The sequence below is a fragment of the Puma concolor genome, chromosome E2 (assembly GCF_028749965.1).
Source record: "Puma concolor isolate L17-30 chromosome E2, mPumCon1.1.hap2, whole genome shotgun sequence".
Lineage (NCBI taxonomy): Eukaryota > Metazoa > Chordata > Mammalia > Carnivora > Felidae > Puma > Puma concolor.
In genome coordinates this window covers 19,316,307-19,339,315 of record NC_141681.1, presented here as the reverse complement: position 1 = coordinate 19,339,315, position 23,009 = coordinate 19,316,307, and the positions used below count along the sequence as shown (strand labels likewise).

Here is a 23,009-nt window from a genome sequence, read left to right as displayed (position 1 = left end):
GCTCAGTCGGTTAAGTGTCCAACTCTTGATTTCAGCTCAGGTCATGATCTCACAGTTCATGAGTTCAAGCCTTGCATCGGGCTCTGTGCTGACAGTAAGAAGCCAGCTTGGGATTGTGTGTGTGTGTGTGTGTGTGTGTGTGTGTGTGTGTGTGTGTGTGTGTGTGTGTGTGTCTCTCTCTGCCCCTCTCTGTTCACATGCTCTCTCTCCCTCTCTCAAAATAAATAAGCATTTAAAAAAAAAAAAGGAAAAAAACTGCCTCAACTGTAACCCAAATTGGAGGTCACTTAAAGACTCTGATCATTAATATGGTAAAGTAACAAAAAAGCCAGTGTTGGCAATAGCCTTCCTCTCCATATATGCTGCCAGAGTCCCAGGCTGGTCAAAGGTCAATGGGAGGAAGAGCTACTAAGGCATATCCCCACTAGGAGCAAGCTCAGGTTGCTTGGTTTTGACTGCAAATTCCATGAATGACAATCACTTGCCAATTAATTTTTTGGAATGGAAGCCCATACCATCCCAGCCATGGCCAACTTTCAGGATCTTCCACCCAATGGCCTAGCTTTGAGTGGGCAGCCAGAAAAGCTCTCTCTAGCTTCTTGGCTGCCACCATGATTCTCATCACAGAATGGATAAGGAGAGCAAAACAAATATTCTCTTAACCAGTGACTCACCAGGAAGTCTGTTCATGTTGACGCCTTGAGCTGAGAGTCCTATTCCCATGTACCTTCAAAAAAATCACACACATAAAAGTTTTTGTTAGCAAATGATTATGTATCTCCCTTCTAAAATATTTCTTGGGAAAAGAAAAATAGGACAAGCAATGAATATAGTGACTCTTAACACACTAGTGGTTCTTAACCTTCACATTTTGATTCCTTCTTTTTTTTTTAATTTGAGAGAGAGACAGAGAGAGAGACAGAGAGAACAATCAGGCCAGGAGCAGATGAAGAGGGAGAGAGAGAATCTTAAGCAGGCTCCACACTCAGCATGGAGCTTGACATGGGGCTCGATCCCACGACCCTGGGATCATGACTCCAAGCCAAAATCAAGAGTCAGATGTTCAACTGACTAAGCCACCCAGGGGGCCCACATTTTGATTTTCTAATGAAAATCATCTCAATGCCTTAAGTAGCTGGAGAAACAAGAGATGGTATCTGTAGCCAGGAACCACTGCCTTCAGTTTCAGAGGAAAGTTTCCTGAAATCACTGCTTCCAGTCCCTTGGTTTCTGGCTCCGGCTAAGGTGGTGGAATCTGTCCCTAAGAAGTGCCTAAGGTAAGTAGTTCAATCCTGTACGTGGCAGAGCAATACAAGATCAAGCCCATGGGGACATGCCACTCTTCAACAAGGACCAAGACATGGAAAAAGTACAGCCATGTAATGTACTTTCACACAGGATTGTCAAGACCCCTCCCACGGGGCTTCTTCTCTGGGTATCTCCAAACTCATTACCCTCACTGCATACATTCACTGCTGACCTCCTTGATCATCCAATGTTAGGGGGAGGGTGTTTTAAGTCCCTGAGAGACACCCCCACACACACTCCTCCTACCCAGGTACCTAAACAACTAAGCTACCCACAGCAAGGCAGGGCCCATGCTGCACACCTCTGTCAAAGATGTCTCAGTGGCACTCATGAGTGGGCAGGCCAGAAAAGGAAATGAACAGGGGCACCTGGGTGGTTCAGTCGGTTAACCGTCTGACTTCGGCTCAGGTCATGATCTCATGGTTTGTGAGTTCAAGCTCTGGGTCGGGCTCTGTGCTGACAGCTCGGAGCCTGGAGCCTGCTTCGGATTCTGTGTCTCCTTCTCTCTCTGCCCCTCCCCCACTTGTGCTCTGTCTCTATCAAAAACAAATAAATGTAAAAAAAAAAAAGAAAGAAAAGGAAATGAACAGGGTTTTCTAGCCTGTTTATAGTGTACAAGGAAACAGGTTATTTCCCTAAGAACTTAAATATGAGAAACAACTCATTACCTTCTAAGAGTAAAATAGTAGAAACTCACACATGATGCCTGGTATCAACTACATGTGAGTGCCAACAGGTAGTTGAGAAGCTTAGAATACTAAAAACACCAACCAAGAGGGCTGAGGTTTAACTTTACGGTTGCAGGTCATGTCACTGAACTTACACTTTAAAACGGTTAAAATGGTCAATATTGTTATGTATATTTTACCACACACACAAAAAAATGTTTAAAGCAATTACACAGGGTTGTCTTATTTTGACCACTTCCAAGTGGCTATACATTTACATTCCAACTGTTCCCTACTGTAAATGATTCTGCAAGGAACACTTCCACATACATTTCCCCATCTTGGACTATTTCTTTTTTACCCCTGACATGCTCCATGCACCTATGTACCTGTTTCTACCACTACCAGAGTTCCCACAACATGGTGCTACTGTCTCTGCAAGTCCTTCATCTACAGTAATGCCCCTTTGCCCTTCTCTAGCTGGCTGTGCCACTGGGTTTTGGGGGAGCAGCCTCTACCATCCAAATAAAGGATCGGATCAGGCAAGGAAGGAAGGCTGTGACCCACACATCTTCCTCTGCTACCCCATCATGCTGGCAGGAACCAGGAAAGGACACCAACCAACACATGACCCTGATAACTTGGCCTGCAGAAGTTAGGGGAAAGAGGAGGGAAGGGAAAGGAACAGCACTTCAAAGAGGGACTTGCACAGTTCAAAGGACCCAGGCTCTCAAACTGCCTGCTACCTCCTGCCAAAAAAGGACCTTGAAGAACCACTGGGAGAAGCTGTGTAAGACTGCTGGCAGGATTCCCATTAGATTAAAACCTGTTTTTCCTGGAAAAACAGCAGCCCAAATAATCAGCTTCCTTACTTTATATGGTAGAGGCCACCCAAAGGCTGGTCTCTATTCTCTTAATGCCTCAGCTGACCAAGCAGCAAATGACCTCAACTGCCCTGAAGTCATTAATCAACATAATCATGTACAACATAACCAAGGATTTCCCTGCCTTGGATGTCAGCCCACTTACCCTGCCCTGTTTGGAGGGGCCTGAGCCTCTGCTCAATACTACATGTGATCCCATCCCTGGCATGCAGGCTTCCTGACACTAAGATGAGGGTTTGTGTTTGGAGCACATGTTTCCTAGATGACCCTTGACCACTTAAGGTCAATGCAAATAGGGAAGGTCAAACAGCTTGGCCACAGCAACAAGAGTTTAATTCCACAAGCTTCCATGGGAATGAGGAACTACTAAGGCACAAGTATTCAAACACAACTTGCTTAGGCTTCTGCACTGTGGAAGCTTTTTCCACCTCCAGAAGCTAGCCCTCAACACCCTCCTATAAACTCTCTGCCCCATAGATGGGACAGTGGTTACCAGTGGATGGCCTGGAAGCCTTTACATAAACTCTAGGGTCAACTTGCAAATCCAAGTGGATGAACTAAGGGTAAAGCACCCAGAGGATCCATTACCCACACTTGGGAGCTATGTCACCTGCAGGTGTCAATGACACTGGGAGCAGCCCCACAGGAGCCTAAGTTGCATATTCATATGAAGTCAGCACTGAGTCAGTGTTCAAAAGAAATGAGTCCGGACTCTTCAAACAATGGGTGACATTATTCCAAAAGTATGATGTTCTAAAATTACAAAAAGATGCAGCCTTCTACCTTCCAGCAAGTCTTCATGCACATGAAAACTATTATCCAACCAGTCTGAGATAAGCAGAGGGTAAAAAAGGTGTAAGGACCCTGTGAATATACTAAAAAACACTGTATTGTATACTTTAAGTGGATGAATTGTATGGTATGTTAAGTTACATCTCAGTCATACGCAACAAACTAAGAATAAAAGGCATCTGTCTCAACATAATAAAGGCCATATATGATAGGCCCACAGCTAACAGCATATGTAATGGTGAAAGATTGAAAAACGTACCCTAAGATCAAGAACAAAACAAAGATGCCTGCATTTGCCATTCTATCCAACAGAGTATTACAAGTTCTAGCCAAAGCAGTTAGACAAGAAAAAGAAATAAAAGGAGCTCAAATTGGAAAAGAATAAGTAAAGCCATCTCTGTTCACAGATGACATGATTCTATATGTAGAAAACCCTAAAGATTCCACAAAAATACTGTTAGAACTAATAAACATATCCAGGAAAGTTGGAAGGATACAAAATCAACACATGAAAAGCAGTTATTTTTCTACACGCTAACAATGAACAATCAAAAAAGGAAATTAAGAAGATAATTCCATTTATAATAGCATTATAGAGGATCAAATACTTAGGAACAGACTTTACCAAGGAGGCAAAAGACTTCTAAACTAAAAACTATAAATGTTGCTGAAAGAAATTAAAGAAGACACAAATAAATGGAAAGGCATCTGTGTTCATGAATTGGAAGACAATATTGTTAAAATGCCAATACTACCTACCCAATGTGATACACAGATTTAATGCCATTCATATGGAATCTCAAGGAACACTGATTAGTCAAAACAATCTAGAAAAAGATGAAAAAAGTTAGAGGACTTACACTTCCTGATTTTAAAACGTACCACAAAGCTATGATAATCAAAACAGTGGTGGAGACAGACATAAAGACCATAGTAACAGAATAGAGAGCACAGAAATAGACCTTCCCATATATGGTCAATTGATTTTGACAAAGATGCTAAGACCATTCAATTGGAAAATGACAGTTTTTTCAACAAATGATGCTGGGGCAATGGGATAGCCTCATGCAGAAGAATGATGTTGAAGACTTACTATACACCATGTGCAAAATTAACTTAAAACAGATCAAATACAAAGACCTAAACCTAAAAACTTTTAGCAGAAAACATAGGAGAAAAAGTTTACATTAGAACTGGCAATGATTTCTTGGATATTACACCCAAAGCACAGTCAACAAAAGAAAAAAAGTAAACCACATCAAAATTTTAAACTTTTTTTTTTAATTTTTTTTTTTTTAACATTTATTTATTATTTTTGGGACAGAGAGAGACAGAGCATGAACGGGGGAGGGGCAGAGAGAGAGGGAGACACAGAATCGGAAATAGGCTCCAGGCTCTGAGCCATCAGCCCAGAGCCCGACGCGGGGCTCGAACTCACGGACCGCGAGATCGTGACCTGGCTGAAGTCGGACGCCCAACCGACTGCGCCACCCAGGCGCCCCAAACTTTTATACCTCAAAGGACACCATCAACACAGTGAAAAGCAACCAATGAGAAAGGAGAAAATATTTGCAAGTCATCTATCTGACGAGGGTTTAATATCCAGGATATTCAAAGCACTCATACAACTCAAAAAACAGGGGTGCCTGGTTAGCTCAGTGGGTAGAGCATGTGACTCTTGCGTGAAGCCTACTTAAAATTTTTTTTATTTTTTATTTTATTTTTTTTAATTTTTTTTTTTTAATTTTTTTTTTCAACGTTTATTTATTTTGGGGACAGAGAGAGACAGAGCATGAACGGGGGAGGGGCAGAGAGAGAGGGAGACACAGAATCGGAAACAGGCTCCAGGCTCCGAGCCATCAGCCCAGAGCCTGACGCGGGGCTCGAACTCACGGACCGCGAGATCGTGACCTGGCTGAAGTCGGACGCTTAACCGACTGCGCCACCCAGGCGCCCCTTAAAATTTTTTTTAATTAAACAAAACAAAACAAAAAACACGGCTCAGTAGGTTAAGCATCTGACTCTTGTTTTCGTCTCAGGTCATGATCTCATAGTCGTGAGACTGAGCTCTGTGTTGGGCTCTACACTGACCGTGGAGCCTGCTTAAGATTCCTTCCCTCTGCCCCTCCCCTGCTTGTGGGTGTGCAAGCTTTCTAAAAAAAAAAATTTAATTTAATTTAATTTAATTTAATTTAATTTAATTTAAATTTAAAAATGGGGTGCCTGGGTGGTTCAAATGATTAAGCATCCAACTTCAGCTCACATCATGAATTCACAGTTGGTGGGTTGGAGCTCCACATCAGGCTCTCTGCTGACAGCACAGAGCCCACTTCAGATCCCCTCTCTCTCTCTCTGCCCCTCCCCTGCTTACACTCTCTTCCTCTCTCTCTCAAAAATAAATAAACATTCGGGGCACTTGCATGGCTCAGTCAGTCGGCTGAGTGTCCGACTTAGGCTCAAGTCATGATTTCGCAGTTCGGGAGTTCAAGCCGCTGGTTGGGCTCTGTGCTGACAGCTCAGAGCCTGCAGCCCACTTCAGATTCTGTATCTCCCGCTCTCTGCCCCTCCCCCACTCACGCACTGTCCCTCTCTTTCTTCTCTCTCTCAAAAATGAATAAACATTAAAAAAAATTTTTAATAGTGAAATAAATATTAAAAAATTTTTGTTTATTTATTTATTTCGAGAGAGAAACAGCGTGAGCAGGGGAGAGGCAGAGAGAGAGGGAGAGAAAGAAAATCCCAAGCAGGCTCTGCACTGTGAGCACAGAGCCCAACGCAGGGCTCGAACCCACAAACCGTTAAGATCATGACCTGAACTGAAACAGAGTTGGATGCTTAACCCACTGAGCTACCCATGTGCCTCTCAAAAATAAACAAACATTAAGAGGCACCTGGGCTGGGGCGCCTGGGTGGCGCAGTCGGTTAAGCGTCCGACTTCAGCCAGGTCACGATCTCGCGGTCCGTGAGTTCGAGCCCCGCGTCAGGCTCTGGGCTGATGGCTCGGAGCCTGGAGCCTGTTTCCGATTCTGTGTCTCCCTCTCTCTCTGCCCCTCCCCCGTTCATGCTCTGTCTCTCTCTGTCCCAAAAATAAATAAAAAACGTTGAAAAAAAAAATTAAAAAAAAAAAAAAAAAAAAAAAGAGGCACCTGGGAGGCTCAGTCAGTTAAGTGGCTAACTTCGACTCTGTCGTGATCTCACAGTTGGTGAGTTCAAGCCTCACATAGGGCTCTGCGCTGCCGATTCAGAGCTTGGAGCCTGCTTCGGATTCTGTATCTCCCTCTATTCTGCCCCTCCCCCCCCACACACACGCGCACTCTCTCTCTCCTTCAAAAATAAACAAACATTAAATAAATAAATAAAACTGCTTTAAAAAAAAGGGCAAGGACTTGAATAGATATTTCTCCAAAGAAGAGATAAACGGCTAATAAAACACATGAAAAGATTCTCAACATCACTAATCATTATGGAAAAGTAAATCAAAACCACAAGGAGATACCACTTCATACTCTTTGGGAAAGCTATTATTATTAAAAACAAAAACAAAAACAAAACCCAAACCAAAACAAAAAGTCAGAAAATAACAAGTGTTGGTGAGGATGTGAAGATTAGAACCCTTGTGCATTGATGATGCAGCAGCTGTGGAAATCAGTATGGCGGTTAATTATATGGTAATTTTAAGTTTAAAAAATTAAACTATATTTTTAGAGGCGCCTAGCAGGCTCAGTCAGAAGAGCATGAGACTCTTGATCTGGGGTTCATGAATTCAAGTCCCATGTTGGGTGTGGAGATTGCTTAAATAAATAAAAAACTTTAAAAAATGTAAATACTCTTCAAACCAATATTACACTACAGGTTAACTAGAATTTAAATAAAAATATGAAAATAAAATAGATTAACTTGGAAAAAAAATTTTAATTAACTATGTTTTTAATTAATTTTGGGGGCGCCTGGGTGGCTCAGTCAGTTGGGCGACTGACTTCACCTCGGGTCATGATCTCACAGTTCGTGAATTTGAGCCCCGCATCAGGCTCCGTGCCGACAGCTCAGAGCCCGGAGCCTGCTTCCGATTCTGTGTCTCCCTCTCACTGCACCTCCCCTGCTCGTGCTCAGTCTCTCTCTGACTCTCAAAAACTAAATAAATGTTAATAAAAAAATTTTTTTTTAATGTTTAATTTTTAACATAGAATTATCATATGATCCAGCAATTCCACTTCTGGGTACATGCCCAAAAGAATTGAAAACAGGGACTTGAACAGGTATCTTTACACGTGTATTCATAGCATTATTCACAACAGCCAAAAGGTGGAAGCAAACCAATCAAAGTGTCTACTGCTGAATGGATGAAATGGATAAACAGAATGTGACACATATACATAATGGAGTATTACTCGGCCTTATAAAGGAAGAAAATTCTGGGGCTCCTGGCTGGCTCAGATGGAATAGCATGCAACTCTTGACCTTGGGGTTGTGAATTTGAGCCCCACATTGGGCATAAAGATCACTTAAAAAATAAAACTTTAAAAAAAAAAAAGGAAGGAAGGAAATTTTGATGTATACTACAACATGGAGGAACCCTGAAGACATCACATGAAGTGAAATAAATTAGTCACAAAAAGACTAATTCTGTATGATTCCACTTATACAAGGTATCTAGAGCAGTCAAATTCATAAAGAACGTAGAATGGTGGTTACCAGGGCCTAAAGGGTAGTAAGAATCAGGAGTTATTGTTTAATGGGGACAGAATTTCAGTTTGGGTCTCTTTTTGTCAAATAATAAGCTTAACAAAACCCAGGTGTGGTAAGTTTCTTTTTACAGAGGCTCTTGAGATCATTCACCCATTCCATAAAGATTCTCTGTGCCCAATATGGTGCTAGGGATACAAGGGTAGGGCCTAGATTCAGTCCCTGCACTCTGACAGTTTCCACTGGCACGTCAGGGGCAAATCAGAGACTCAGGGTGCACTGACTTGGGAATTCCCAGAGGAAATAAAGGCTGAGCCAAGCCCTGGTAAAGGAGATGAAGGGAAATAAGAGGAGGACATTCCACGCAGAAGCAGCAGAATGTGCTGAGGCATAAAGGCAAAAAAGCAGCGCACAGTCAAGGAACTGAGAGAAATCAATGTGGCTCATCATAGCTTGGGTAGACCTAAAAAGAGTCAAAGCTGCAGCAGGAAACAGGCTATTCACACACAGCTTGCGTGCTAGCTTAAAGAGTTTGAAGGTCAATAGGAAGATGCAGAAAAGGTTTAGAAACGGGCATCACTGATCAAACCACTGATATTTGTAAAATGGATTGAAAAGGCAAAAAAGCTAAGGGCACCTGGGTGGCTCAGGTTAAGCACCCAACTTCGGCTCAGGGCATGATCTCAAGGTTTGTGAGTTTGAGTTTGAGCCCCGCATCGGGCTCTGTGCTGATAGCTCAGAACCTGGAGCCTGCTTTGGATTCTTTGTCTTCCTCTCTCTCTGCCCCTCCCCCACGCACGTGGGCTGGCGCTCTCTCTCTCTCCCAAAAATAAAAATAAAAACATTTAAAAAAGAAAAAAAGAGGGGCGCCTGGGTGGCTCAGGCAGTTAAGCGTCCGACTTCAGCTCAGGTCACGATCTCGCGGTCCGTGAGTTCGAGCTCCGCGTTGGGCTCTGGGCTGATGACTCAGAGCCTGGAGCCTGCTTCCGATTCTGTGTCTCCCTCTCTCTCTGCCCCTCCCCCACTCATGCTCTGTCTCTCTCTGTCTCAAAAATAAATAAACGTTAAAATTTTTTTTTTTTTTTTTTTTTTTTTTTAAAAGAAAAGAAAAGGCAAAGCTAGAGGCTACCAAAATGTCCCAGTGGAAGATGACAGGGCTGCACAGGACAGAAGCAATGAGGATGGCAAGACATGGAGAGAGCCAAGTGCTCTTTATTTTTTTAAAGATTTTATTTTCAAGTAATCTCTACCCAATGTGGGGTTCAAACTTATAACTCCAATATCAAGAGTCCCATGCTCTACTGACTGAGCCAGTCAGACAACCCTAAGCCAAGTGTTCTTTAGAACACAGTAAACTTATGCATGGGGGAGGAGCTGCCCAGGACACAGCCAAGCACAACCAGTCACCAAAGAAAGGGCAATTCTCTGAGACCCACTTGCAAACTTTGGAGCCTGGGTGCTTGGCCTGTCAGTAGTAGTCCTTTACCAGCTCTGTTCCAGCCCTGGAGTTTACACTGTGCTCAAGCACCCAAACAAAAAACATACCTGCATGAGCGCAAACGTATCAGACAAACCCAGATTCAAATCTCACCTCTGCCACTGGGTTCATCATACACCCCAGTCAGCTTGTCAGAGACTATTCTTCAGCTATCTCCATCAGTCCAGACAACCTTTAATGTAGCCACTGAACTGGATGGATCCTGGGCACGGTGCTGGAAGAGCTGCTGGTGGACACTGGACAAACCCACTGTGCTTCAGTTCAGGCACTAGAGGCTTTTCTAGCATTGGAATCTAGTAAAGTAGGCCATTTTCAAAGGCCTAGATCTTGGGACATTAAAAAACAATTGCCAAGGAAAAAAGGAGGTGAGCATTTGCTTCCTTTTTGGTAATGGGTCAGACAATGGTAGGAACACTAACAGATACAAGCTGACTTCGTCACGGGAGAGAGGCAACAAGGGGTTTTCATTCCCTAAGCAGATAACTGAAATAGACAGCACTTAGCTCCCCTATATTTAGCATCTTCACTAGGGCTTTCTTTTCAAGCAGCAGGATATATCTGAGGAGCTTGGAGGCAAAGTTATTACCCCATATCATGACTGAAAGTAGGGTAAACCCATTTGATTTACTCCTTTCTTCCAAAGGGCAGCAAAATGGAAAATACCATTTGTCAGAGATGTGAGACAGCCAGTAAATGTAGAGGAGGGAGAAGAGAGGATAAGCCCTTCGTGGCAGTGAGACCATGAGTTGGCCTCTACCTTCTCAGTTTCTATCCTTCACTTCTAACAACACAACACAAGCTAGAGCTAGAAGAGCAACTCTGTCTCTCGTGGACTCCAGAGAGAAGAGGACAGCAAGTGAGCATGGCCTCAGCTGAGCTGGAGAGCAGCAGCTGTGGCAAGGCCCTCAGCTGACCACAGAGCCATGTCTGCCCTGAAGACATGGAGGCAGGCAGTAGGGGCAAACTGGGGCCCTGGAAAATGACCTGCAATGAAAATGGACTGGTGGTTTCTGGGGCCTGTGCTGCCCTTCACCCCCCAACTCCCACCTCTGCTGACTCTCCCATAAAAGCAACTGTCTGCAAAACCCTGCAGTCACACGGAGATGCAAGCACACTCCGATCAGCTTGGATTCTTCTTTTTTCTCTTTGGTCTTCCAGATTTTCTACAAATAACATGAATTACTTTGATAGAGAAAAATCATTTTCGAGACAGTTGGTGGTCACATATTGTGAAGGTCATTGGCTCTCATCCATCACTCTCCCTGGATTGTCCCAAGGCAACATTTCAGTGCCAGAGGGACACACTGGAGGACCTGGCCTTCATGGTCAGCTCCTCAGTACACCCACTTCCCTGAGCCTTGACAGGAGGACAGAGGCTACCTCAGAAAAGCACATCTTCAGAAACAACAGGAAATGGTCAAAATCCCTGCTCAGCGGAGAAGCTGGGACTCTGGCTCATGTAGCACCCTGTGCGTCCCAAGCGCAACCCAGAGCACACACCCAGGAGACCCTCCTACAGTGACACTGGCTCAGCACAGCTCCAACTGACTAGAGTTTCTTCCATGACCCAAACTGGTCTAGTGGTGAACAGACGACAGGACCTTAGAAACCAGGCCTCTGGAATCTCACACTCTCCAGAGATATACAACAACATGTGGAGGGAAGGAGACCACTACTTTGCTGTTATCACCCAACCAGTCCTGAGAGACAGCCTGGAGCACTCTACCGGAGGAACCTCTGTGGCAACAAGTCTGACACTCCTTTCCTGCCTCCTGATGAGAAGCACCTGAAGAGTTTTAAAGTAACTGGAACACTTTGCAGCCGGGCTCCAGAGATAATACCCCAGACTCTGAAGCCCGGTCTCAGACACTCGAGTCTAATTCAGGACTGTGGGTCTTGGATTTCACCCCACATCTCAAGTTCCCTATAAGAAGAGGAGAGGTTGGACTAAAGGGCTCCTAAGCTCCTTCCCGGCTCTGACCTAGAGACTTTAATTCTTGGCAGAATAATGTCTGGATACTGTTACAAATGTGCTGTACCCAGATGAAAGCCCAAGATGGGGTAGACCCTGAAACAGCAATCAAAGAGCCACCAAGAAAACATCAAAAGTAAAGGAAATTACAGACCAATATATTTCATAAGTACAGATGCAAAAATTTTCAAGAAAACTGTAGGAAACCAAATCCAACAATGTATTAAAAGGATTACATACTATGACCAAGTAGGATTTATCCCATGAAGGCAAGGGTGGTTTAACATAAGAAAATCAACCAATATAATAAAACACGTTAATAGAACAAAGGAAAAACACAACTATATGATCATCTAAATTGACGTAGAAAAAAAAACTTTACAAAATCCAACACTCCCTCATGATAAAAGCACTCAGAAAACTAGGAATAAAAGGAACTTTCTCAAGACAATAAAGGGTATTTATGAAAACCCAATGGTAAGAGACTGAAAGCTTTTCCTCTAAGATTACAATAAGACAAGGATGGCCACCTTTCATCACTGCTATTCAACACTGTAGTGGAAGTCCAAGCCAGAGCAATCAAACAAGAAAAAAAAAGTCATCCAAACAGGAAAGAGATACGTAAAACTATCTCTATTTGCAGATGACGTGATCTTATAAAAAAAATCCCATCAGTACACAGAAAGCTCACTAGAGCTAAAAGAAATGAATTCAGCAAAGTTGCAGGACACAAGATCAACATACAAAAAGCAGTTGTGTTTCTATGTATTACCAATGAACAATCTAAAAAGTAAATTAAGGAGTACCTAGGTGGCTCAGTTAGTTGAGCATCCGACTTCGGCTCAGGTCATGATCTCATGGCTCGTGGGTTCAAGCCCTGTGTCAAGTTCTTTGCTGACAGCTCAGAGCCTGGAGCCTGCTTTGGATTCTGTGTCTCCATCTCTTTCCGCCCCTCCCCCACTCACACTCTGTCTGTCTCTCTCTCTCTGTCAAAAATAAACATTAAAAAAAATAAATAAAGGGGCGCCTGGGTGGCTCAGTCGGTTGAGCATCTGACTTCGGCTCAGGTCATGATCTCACAGTCTGTGAGTTCGAGCCCCACGTTGGGCTCTGTGCCGACAGCTGAGAGCCTGGAGCCTGTCTCGGATTCTGTGTCTCCCTCTCTCTCTGACCCTCCCTCGTTTATGCTCTGTCTCTCTCTGTCTCAAAAAAAAATTAAATAAACGTTAAAAAATTTTTAATAAATGAATAATAAAAAATAAATAAAAAGGAAATTAAGAAAATAACTCAATTTATAATATAGCATCAAAAAAATAAAATACTTAGGAACAAATTTAGCCAAGGAAACAAAAGTCATACACTAAAAACTATAAAACACTGCTGAAAAAAATTAAATTAGACACAAATAAATAGAAAGACATCCTGTGTTCATGGATTGGAAGACTTAGTATTGTTAAGATGGAGAGTATTGTTAATATTCTCCAAACTGATCCACAAAAATCAACTCAATCCCTACCAAAATTTCAAGAGTGTTTTTTGCAGAATTGGAGAAGTCAATCCTCAAAATCATATGGACATGCAAGGGACCCCAAGTAGCTAAAATAATCTTGAAAAAAGAAAAGCAAAGTTAAAGGATTCACACTTCCTGATTTTAAATTTTTTTTTTTTTAACGTTTATTTATTTTTGTGACAGAGAGAGAGCATGAACGGGGGAGGGGCAGAGAGAGAGGGAGACACAGAATCGGAAACAGGCTCCAGGCTCTGAGCCATCAGCCCAGAGCCTGATGCGGGGCTCGAACTCACGGACCGCGAGATCATAACCTGGTTGAAGTCGGACGCTTAACCGACTGCGCCACCCAGGTGCCCCTCACACTTCCTGATTTTAGAACGTACTAGAAAACTACAGTAATCAAAACAGTGTGGTACTGACATAAGGTAGGAACATAGACAAATGGAATAGAATTTAAAGTCCAGAAATAAACCCGTATCTATGGTCAAATTACTTTCAACAAGGGTGCCAAGTCCATTCAATGGGGCAAGAATAGTCTCTTCCACAATTGGTGCTGGGACAACTGGACTTCTACATGCAAAAGGATGAAGTTGAACCCCTCCTCCTTATCATTTATAAAAATTAACACAAAATGGAGTAGCAATCTAAATATAAGAACCAAAACTATAAAATTCTTATTATAAAACAGGGAAAAGCTTCATGACCTTGGATTTGGCATTGGATTCTTAGATGAGACACCAAAATCATGATTAACAAAATAAAAAATTAGATAAACTGGATTTCATCAAAATTAAAATTTTGGGGGCATCTGGCTGGCTCAGTCAGTAGAATTCACAATCTTGATCTCAGGGTTGTGAGTTCAAGCTCCACGGCATGGAACCTACTTAAAAATTATTTTAGGGGGCGCCTGGGTGGCTCAGTCAGTTGAGCATCTGACTTCGGCTCAGGTCACGATCTCACTGTCCGTGAGTTCAAGCCCCATGTCGGGCTCTGTGCTGACAGCTCAGAGCCTGGAGCCTGCTTTGGATTCTCCATCTCCCTCTCTCTCTGCCCCTCCCCTGCTCATGCTCTGCCTCTCTCTCTCTCTCCCTCTCTCTCTCTCTCTCAAATTTAAATAAAGATTAAAAAAAAATTATTTTAGGTAGGACACCTGGGTGGCTCAGTCGGTTAAGCCTCTGACTCCTGATTTCGGCTCAGGTCATGATCTCACGTTTCAGGAGATAAGTATAAATCCTGAAAACATTATGCTAAGTGAAATAAACAAGACATAAAAGGACAACTTTGTCTGATTCCATCAATATGAAATACCTAGAATAGGCAAATTCATAGAAACAGAGAGGTTACAGGTGCTGGGAGGTGGGTGGGAATAGGGAATTATTGCTTAATGGGTACAGAGTTTTGTTTGGGGTGATGAAAAAGTTTTGGAAAATGGTGGTGAAGATTGCATAAGACTGTGAATGCAATTAATACCACTGAATTGTACACTTAAAAATGGTTAAAATGATTTTTTTTTGTTACCAATATTTTACCACACACACACACACACACACACACACACACACACACACACACACACACACACACAGTCACCAAGAACTAGGGCCCTGCATGTCAGCATTAGCCTCATCTGGCTTTTCCAGATGAGACAAGGAGGCCTTGGCACAGAGTACAGTGGAAAGCATCAGAGGATTCTGGCCTTATACCAGGGCCAAAAGAAGTCCCTCACCATAAGCAAATAACAGATGACAAAAGTAAAGAACACAGACCTAGCTCTTTTTATTTTCTATCAATTTCTTCTTATAGAAAATGTGGATTTTATGGGCTGGCAAGCCCACAGGCACTTTTAATAAATGCTGTTTAAAATATATGAACCAAGGATCATGGGACCTAAACATTTTAAATTTAAGCTCCATCAACTGAATGTCTCCAGGCCCACAGAACTCTGGTAGGAAGCGACAAAGAGGAGAGAAAAGAGACAAGCTCCTCAGCCTTAGGGCTAAGACAGCTCTTGGAGGCTAAGGGAAGGTATCGGCTCTGCCTGTCACCACTGCTCCTCTCCCTTGCCCCAGACCCCTGAAGAGCTACTAGAATCTTACCTGATAGTTTCATCTTGACATCTGACACCTTAGCCACAGCTCAGCAGGCTGGCAATCTTGTTCCTATCAGAACCTGCCCTAGATAAAGAAATCAACAGCCTCCCTAACAAGAGATCTCTAGGACCACGGTTACAAATGGCCCCTGGGAGACATTTCAGGAAAAACACCAACTGGCATTTAGGTCTGAAATAAGGGCTAATATTTATTTCATAGTCTGATGGGCTTGCTTAAAGCCACAGTCCATCAGGACACTGGCTGCTGTATACAAGTTGCTCCTCTAGCAGCCACAGCCCCACTTTGCCCCTCTGCTAAGAAGCCATCCAATTACCTGCTGAGCCCAATTCTGTGCAGGTCCCCCACTGAGAGACGGGGCATTACAGAGATGAATGAACTGAACCCAGCACCATCCAAGGAAGAACATGCCTGAGGCAAAAGGGCCTTGAGTCAGGATGTGCTTCTTGGGAAGAAGGTGTTTCTGAACGTGGGTCTGGAGTGCCTCATGCATCCACTGCCAAGGGCACTGTCAAAACACCCACAGAGCCCACAAGACAGAAAGGGGGACAACAGTCCCCATGGGTGGCCCCAGACAGGTTGCTCACACTCCGGGTTCTGGCTTCTTCCCTAAGAATCTTGGGAATCTCAAGTACCAAGCCTTGCCTTTCCAGAGCCTGTCACATTCAGAAACCAAATACACTGCCCTTAACCAGAGTGTATAGGTAATTGGTACCTTAACTTAATATGAAAGAGTTCCCACCAGACCCCATATCCAGTAGGCTCTGGGCCCTAACCTCTACTTCTCTGGCCCTATGTAACTATAGAGCTAAAGCATAGCTGAGTGTGGACACAGCAAATGCCCTTAGTTACTCAGACATTACCCTTAATGTTCTAATTATAGGTACTCATCCAAAAACTGGCCTTGAGTTTGCTGGTTTGTAACTGAGCATCTTTCATTATTTTCAGGAGGGCGTCTTATTTAAGTAACCTCACCCACCATTACCTGGAAGCTCTAAGTTTCAATGAGTTTGAAAACATCAAATTCCAGATATTAAACCATTTTCTGCTTAAACTATCTGGAATGGTATCTGCTTTCTGCACTGGCCTCAAGTGACAGAACATACATAACGGCAATAACCTAGATTTGTTTAAAACTGCATCTCTCTGTCCTTCTGCCGTTTTTAAAATGTACATGGAGTCAGGGGCCCCTGGCTGACTCAGTCAGTGGAGTGTACAGCTCTTGATTTCAGGGTTGTGAGTTGGGGCCCCACACTGGGTGTAGAAAGTACTTAAAGATAAAATCTTTTTGAACAATTTAGTTTAAATAAATAAATATGTACACTGTGTCAGATGTTGATAAATTCTATGTATTATTTACATTTTGGTTTCTTAAAAAAAGCAAATATAACTACCAACAAACTCCTGGCACAACAGTTGTTATTAAAAGAGAGCATTCTAGGGGTGCCTGGGTGGCTCACTTGTTGAGCAGCTGACTCTGGCTCAGGTCATGATCTCTTGGTTCATGAGTTCGAACACCACATCTGGCTCTCTGCTGTCAGTGCATAGCCTGCTTGGATCCTCTGTTCCTCTCTCTGTATGTCCCCTGTTTGCACTCTCTCTCAAAAATAAATAAACATTTAAAAAAAAAATAAAAAATAGGGGTGCCTGGGTGGCTCAATAGGTTAAGTGTCCAACCCTTGATTTTGGCTCAGGTCATGATCTCACAGTTTGTGAGTTTGAGCCTCGCATCGGGCTCTGTGCTGGCAGCATGGAGCCTTCTTGGGATTCTCTCTCTCTGCTCCTCTTTCTCTGCCCCATTCCTGCTCGCTCTCTCTCTCTCTCTCAAAATAAATAAACATTAAAAAATTGAAGATAAAATAAAAATATGATTACACACATACATATATACATACATAAGAGCATTCTAGGGGCACCGGGGTGGCTCGGTCAGTTGCGTGTCCAGCTCTTGATTTTGGCTTGGGTCATGATCTCCTAGTTCATGGATTCCAGTCCCACCTAGGGCTCCGTGCTGACAGTGTGAAGCCTGCTTGGGATTTTCTCCCTGTCCCGTTCTCTCTGTCCCTCCCCCACACTCTCTCTCAAAATAAATAAACAATAAATAAATAAATAAAGCATTCTACCCCAATTTTTATAGCAGCATTATCAACAATAGCCAAACTATGGAGAGAGCCCAAATGTCCGTAGACTGATGAATGGATAAAGATGTGGTATATATACACACAATGGAATATTATTCAGCCACCAAAAAGAATGAAATCTTACCATTTGTAATGATGTGGATTGAACTAAAGTATACTATGCTAATACTATGTACTATGAAATAAGTCAATCAGAGAAAGACAAATACCATATGATTTCACTCATATGTGGAATTTAAGAAACAAAACAGATGAACATATGGGAAAGGGGAAAAAAAAGAGAGAGAAGGAAACAAACCATAAGAGACTCATAATGATAGAGAACAAACAGGGTTGATGGAGGCAGGTGGATGAGGGATGGGCTACATGGGTGATGGGTATTAAGGAGGGCAATGGTGATGAACACCTGGTGTTGTATGTAAGTGATAATCACTGATTTCTACTACTGAAACCAATATTGCATTGTATGTTAACTAACTAGAATTTAAATAAAAGTTTAAAAATACTAAAAATTTTAAAATTTAAAATTAAAAAATAAAAGAGCATTCTATAAAACAACCCATGCAAATTACAGATATATGGCTTTGCAAATTGGATTATAACCAGTTCTACTCAGCAAACCATCCCCTCTGCTTCTTTCCTTCCGGTTCAGCTCCACCTCAGCAATGTCCTCCGGAAGAGATGAGCTGAGCCCTTTCACCATCTGGGCACAACTGCCTTTCTCCTCTCTCCACTGGTTCTCATCTTCCAACTGCCTCTACCCCCGGAGCTAGTAGGTTTTGTCTCATGATGAAACTCTGACCAAAAAAATAGCAGCTGCCTGGTACACTGCCCATTAGGAAAACTTCTGGGGCTCTGACTAAGGACGAGCACTGTTATCAGTCAGTAACATTTGTTACCGAAGCTGAGTGAGCAGTTGGGGTATCTGAGCCTTGACACTTGCCATCTCTATAATCTAAGGTAAACTTCCCTGAAATGCCAGGTCATCTCTAAGGTCCAAGAGGTAGAAGAGGAAGAGAACATTAAGAGGAGTGCAAAAGACTTACCCAGCCCCTCCCCACTTCCCTACAATCCAGAGCTGTGCTTTCCGGCCCCTTCATGACAGAGAGGCTGAGCTCTGTTCTATCACTAAGTTCCCCAGCCTCATTTCTAGCAGTAGAGCCATGACCTCACATTTCAATTACAACAAAACACCAGGATCCTGGAGCTACAAAGATATTTCATGTGGATTTTGAGCAGAATTTCTGGAGAAGCAGAGGAACATTCTTGCATTTAGACATGGGTGTTATTCATCCCTCTCCCAGTGATCAGTCCTTTCTTTCCAATTTGACCCCTGACCACAGAGACCCATTCAGGGACCCTTGATTCCTTCCTAATAGCCCCAGAATAGGATAGCACAACACGCTTGCCATGCAGAGCTGTTGAGTCCATCCTCCTGTGCTCTAGCACAATGAGCTCCTGCTTCTCCTCTAACAGGGAATCTCCCTTGCATGGTGACCCATCTAGGGAAAAGAACAAACATTCCAGAAAACAAAAAACAATGAGGACAGGAACTGGAGAAGAGGGATACGCAGTGAATTTTAGGAATTTCTCTAGAGGCTGATGCTTGACTAAGGAAGTCCCCAGTTATAAAGAAAGAAGCCATACTGCCCACTCTCAGCTCACAACTTGGAGCCTGGGTGACGATGTACAGTGAGCAGGGATGTCCCAGGGAAGCCCAGATGTGCTCAGTGCAAGAACAAGTCCTACCAGAAAAGTGGACACCATGTGGACTCCAGTCCTCTCACCCTGTACCAGAGCTTCACCTCAGTATGCCCAGCTAGACCTGGGCTTTAACCCCCAACACAGGTAAGCAATACCACACTCCATGACGTTCCAGAACCCAAATACTCCATGTCTCAAGAAACAGTGCAATGTGTTACTGGGGAGAGATGCAACCCAAAGCTCAGCATCTGCCCATGAGGCCACCAGAATTGCAGGGCAGTCAGGAAGAACAGGGCACAACCACCATCTGTACCTGCCTTGGGCAAGGACAGACCCTACTTCTGAGGGCAGGTAGGACAAAGCCTTCCCCAAGTCCACAGATGAACACCTACTTCTCAATGGCTCTGTACAATGTACAGAGACTAGAGTGAAGGAACTCAGGGTGAGGGACCAGTCACATGCTGTCTCTAGGTTGGAGGGCCCGATCTCAAGTTGCTCTCTGGACCAGGAACATGGCAGGTGAGATCTTGATTGAGTGAGTGGCTGAGTCTCCATGGAAAATTATGGACAGTGTTGTCTTTCAGATGGGACTTAGCAAAAACCAAAAAAACCAAAGAGTAAGCACATGCAGAGTCTTTCACCCCCAGAAAGCCTCTCTGCCCACCAGTTTTCTACATCCCTCTTCTATATATCTCACCATACAGAAGAAAGACCAGCCAAGAGAGAGAGAAGACATCTGCTTTTGGAAAACCATGCCTGGAGTGTAGGACCTAAAGCTACTGGCCCACACTGGACAGGGCTCTCACCAAGAGGGGCCTGGCTGCACCAGAGCAGCAGTCTCTTCTATTCTATCCACTCTCAAAAGTATGGGCAGATCAAAAGTCCTCAAACATTGCTACTTCCCTCAGAATAAAGCCCATACTCCCTTGCCAAGGCATACAAGGTATTTCCAATCTGGCCCTTGCCTACCTCATGCTCTGTGTTCCTCACAGAGCACTATGCACTATTCCTTCTACCTACAGCATGTTTCTCAACAAAGTGAGAACCTGAAATCTTCTAATTCATCCTTCCAGATTTAGCATCATCACCTCTTCTATGAAGGTTTCCCCAAACTCTCAGGTACAGGAGGAAGCCCAACCTCTGGGCCACTCCTGGGTATAGCGTACACTATAGAATGGACTTTTCTACACCACCCCATGAGGTCATGTGCATAGGCATATCTGCCTCCTCTCTGGATGGGCCTCATGCCTGTGCTCATGGGTCCCAGCCTGGGACTAAGACTAAACAATGGGTGCCTCATTGTGGTGTACAGAATTAATGATGAATGCTTTGCTGCCTGGCCAAAGGAAGTCAGCTGCAAGTTCAAGCAGAGGCAGGCGGACTGTGGCCAGGGCCAGGGCCTGGGCCTGGGCCCCAGCTCCAAAGAAGAGCCCCACCTCAACTCCATCCAGTGCTCCAGCCCAGGCTTACTGTTCTTGGGTAGAGCCACGCATCACATGTCAGAAGACTGCTCCTGCTGGGATGATGTTACAGTCTATTTTGAGGGTCACACTGGAGCATCTGTCAGCCTGGCCAGCCACACCCTCCATGTGTCATCACTAAGAGCCAGGGACACCCACAGGTCCACAAACTCTGCTTAAACAATCATTTCCCCTAGGGATCCTCAGCTTCAGGGCCTTATTGGCTTTCTAACGAGATCAACCCAGATGCCCTTATCTCCTGGCACCATTGGCAGGGCTCTGATGTCTCCTCACCCCACCAGACCCACTCCTGAGGTTCCTAGTATTGGTGACTCAGCAAAATGCAGCTGAAGCCCATCAATTTGTGCCAAGCTCCTAGCTGAAGCATAGCCCCTCCTTCTTCAGCTCTTTCTTACATTTAAGGAGTGCCCAGAATGCCTAGCACTCTGACTCCATGCCAGTTACCAACCAGACTCATTGTAGGTCCAACAGGTCTCACCTGCTAAGAAATTCCTGCTCATCCCTCAAAACCAAGCCCACATTCTGCCACCTCTTTCAGAGAACATTTCAGTCCACTCTCTGCTGAGTAGGCCACAAGTGCCCTGAGGACAAAGCTGGCCTATGCTGGCTTTACCTTTATTCTCTCTATACCCAGCATGGGCCTAGCACATAGTAGGTATGAATAAATACTCCTTGAACTCCCAGAATAAAACTTTATAACTAGACTAGATTAGTATGTTCTTCTACAAAAGGCATCATCAGAACAAAGCCTTTCTAGAAAATGACACCGATAACTGGGTTCAAACACCTTTTACAAATGTACTCAAATCTAGAGAAAAATAGGTTTATAGATTCAGTAAGTCAATCAAGCCCAGTAAAGAGCATGCCACATTTCTCTAGCCCCACTGAGCAGTAAACACTTTGTAGCTCTGTCCCCTAAGAACACTGTGATCCCCTAAGAATCCAACTAGAGGGGCGCCTGGTGGTGCAGTCGGTTAAGCGTCTGACTTCGGCCAGGTCACGATCTCGCGGTGAGTTCGAGCCCCGCGTCAGGCTCTGGGCTGATGGCTCGGAGCCTGGAGCCTGTTTCTGATTCTGTGTCTCCCTCTCTCTCTGCCCCTCCCCCGTTCATGCTCTGTCTCTCTCTGTCCCAAAAATAAATAAACGTTGAAAAAAAAAATTTTTTTTTTAATTAAAAAAAAGAATCCAACTAGACATTCCTTCACTCTACCCAGGGAATGGATTCAATGGGGAATGTCAGCAACAGCATGGACACCCATGTCTGGGATCAGGCAAGGGAATCTAACAAGTTAGGCTATTCCACTGCACACCCAAAGCAGTGCCACCAATGGCACCAATGTTTGGGTAGGCTGCCAAACATTCTAGGGATCAGGGCTCACTGACAAAACAGGTAAATTATCATCTGCTCCAGCCACTTTCCAGAGATGCTGTGAGGCTTGAACTAGATAATACAGGAAAGCTATACAACCGGTTAACACCTGAGTCATGGACCAAAGCCAGGTAAGAAGCACACCTCCGATATCAACAGGAAACAAAAAACAAGCTGATCACTTTGTCTTATAACTGCCCTTGGACTCCTCAAAACCACTCCTGGGCCATACCAATATCTGGCTACATCCTAACCATGAGAAGGCTTTCAGGGATTCCATAAAGAAGCCATGAAGAGACATTTACATACTTGCCATCTGACAGTGGTCAATTAACACAGGCCACTAACAGGGGCACCTGGGTGGCTCAGTCGGTTAGGCATCCAACTTCAGCTCAGGTCATGGTCTCAAAGTGTGTGAGTTCAGGCCCCACAACAGGCTCTGTGCTGACAGCTCAGAGCCTGAAGCCTGCTTCAGATTCTGTGTCTCCCTCTGTCTCTGCCCCTACCCCACTCACACTCAAGATCCATTTAACAACTGAAATTTGAAAAGCCACTTGAAGGAATCCAGGTCTCTACACGTAAACACTCCCCTTTTGAAAAACTGTTCTTTTCTCTCTAGCTCAGCTGTTATCATGATACAGACTACAGAGAAAACAAGTGATTTTCCTCCCTGCAGGTTTAAGAAATGCCCCTCAATTTCTGGCAATATGAGACTCCTGCCACTGCCATTTCAGTCTATACTAAAATTATTTTTGTAGTGTTTGTTTTGTTTTAAGAGATCATTCTCATTCACACTAGTGTTCAAACACATTATAGGTATATATGTGTTTTTATCAGATGGTGGAAAGGGAAAATGGAAACTTTAAGACCCTCCAATAGGATGTTTCCTAT

General features: G+C 43.8%; 1 protein-coding gene across 3 annotated transcripts in view; it reads right to left on the bottom strand.

The window, feature by feature from the left end:
* RANBP10 (RAN binding protein 10) overlaps positions 1-23,009 on the bottom strand; it is a 64,558-nt gene that overhangs the window by 39,077 nt on the left and 2,472 nt on the right. For all 3 annotated transcript variants that reach the window (XM_086689133.1, XM_025920618.2, XM_086689134.1), the window contains exon 3: positions 675-727. In XM_086689133.1, the coding sequence (XP_086545259.1) occupies positions 675-727 (53 nt within the window). The remainder of the gene's footprint in view (positions 1-674; positions 728-23,009) is intronic.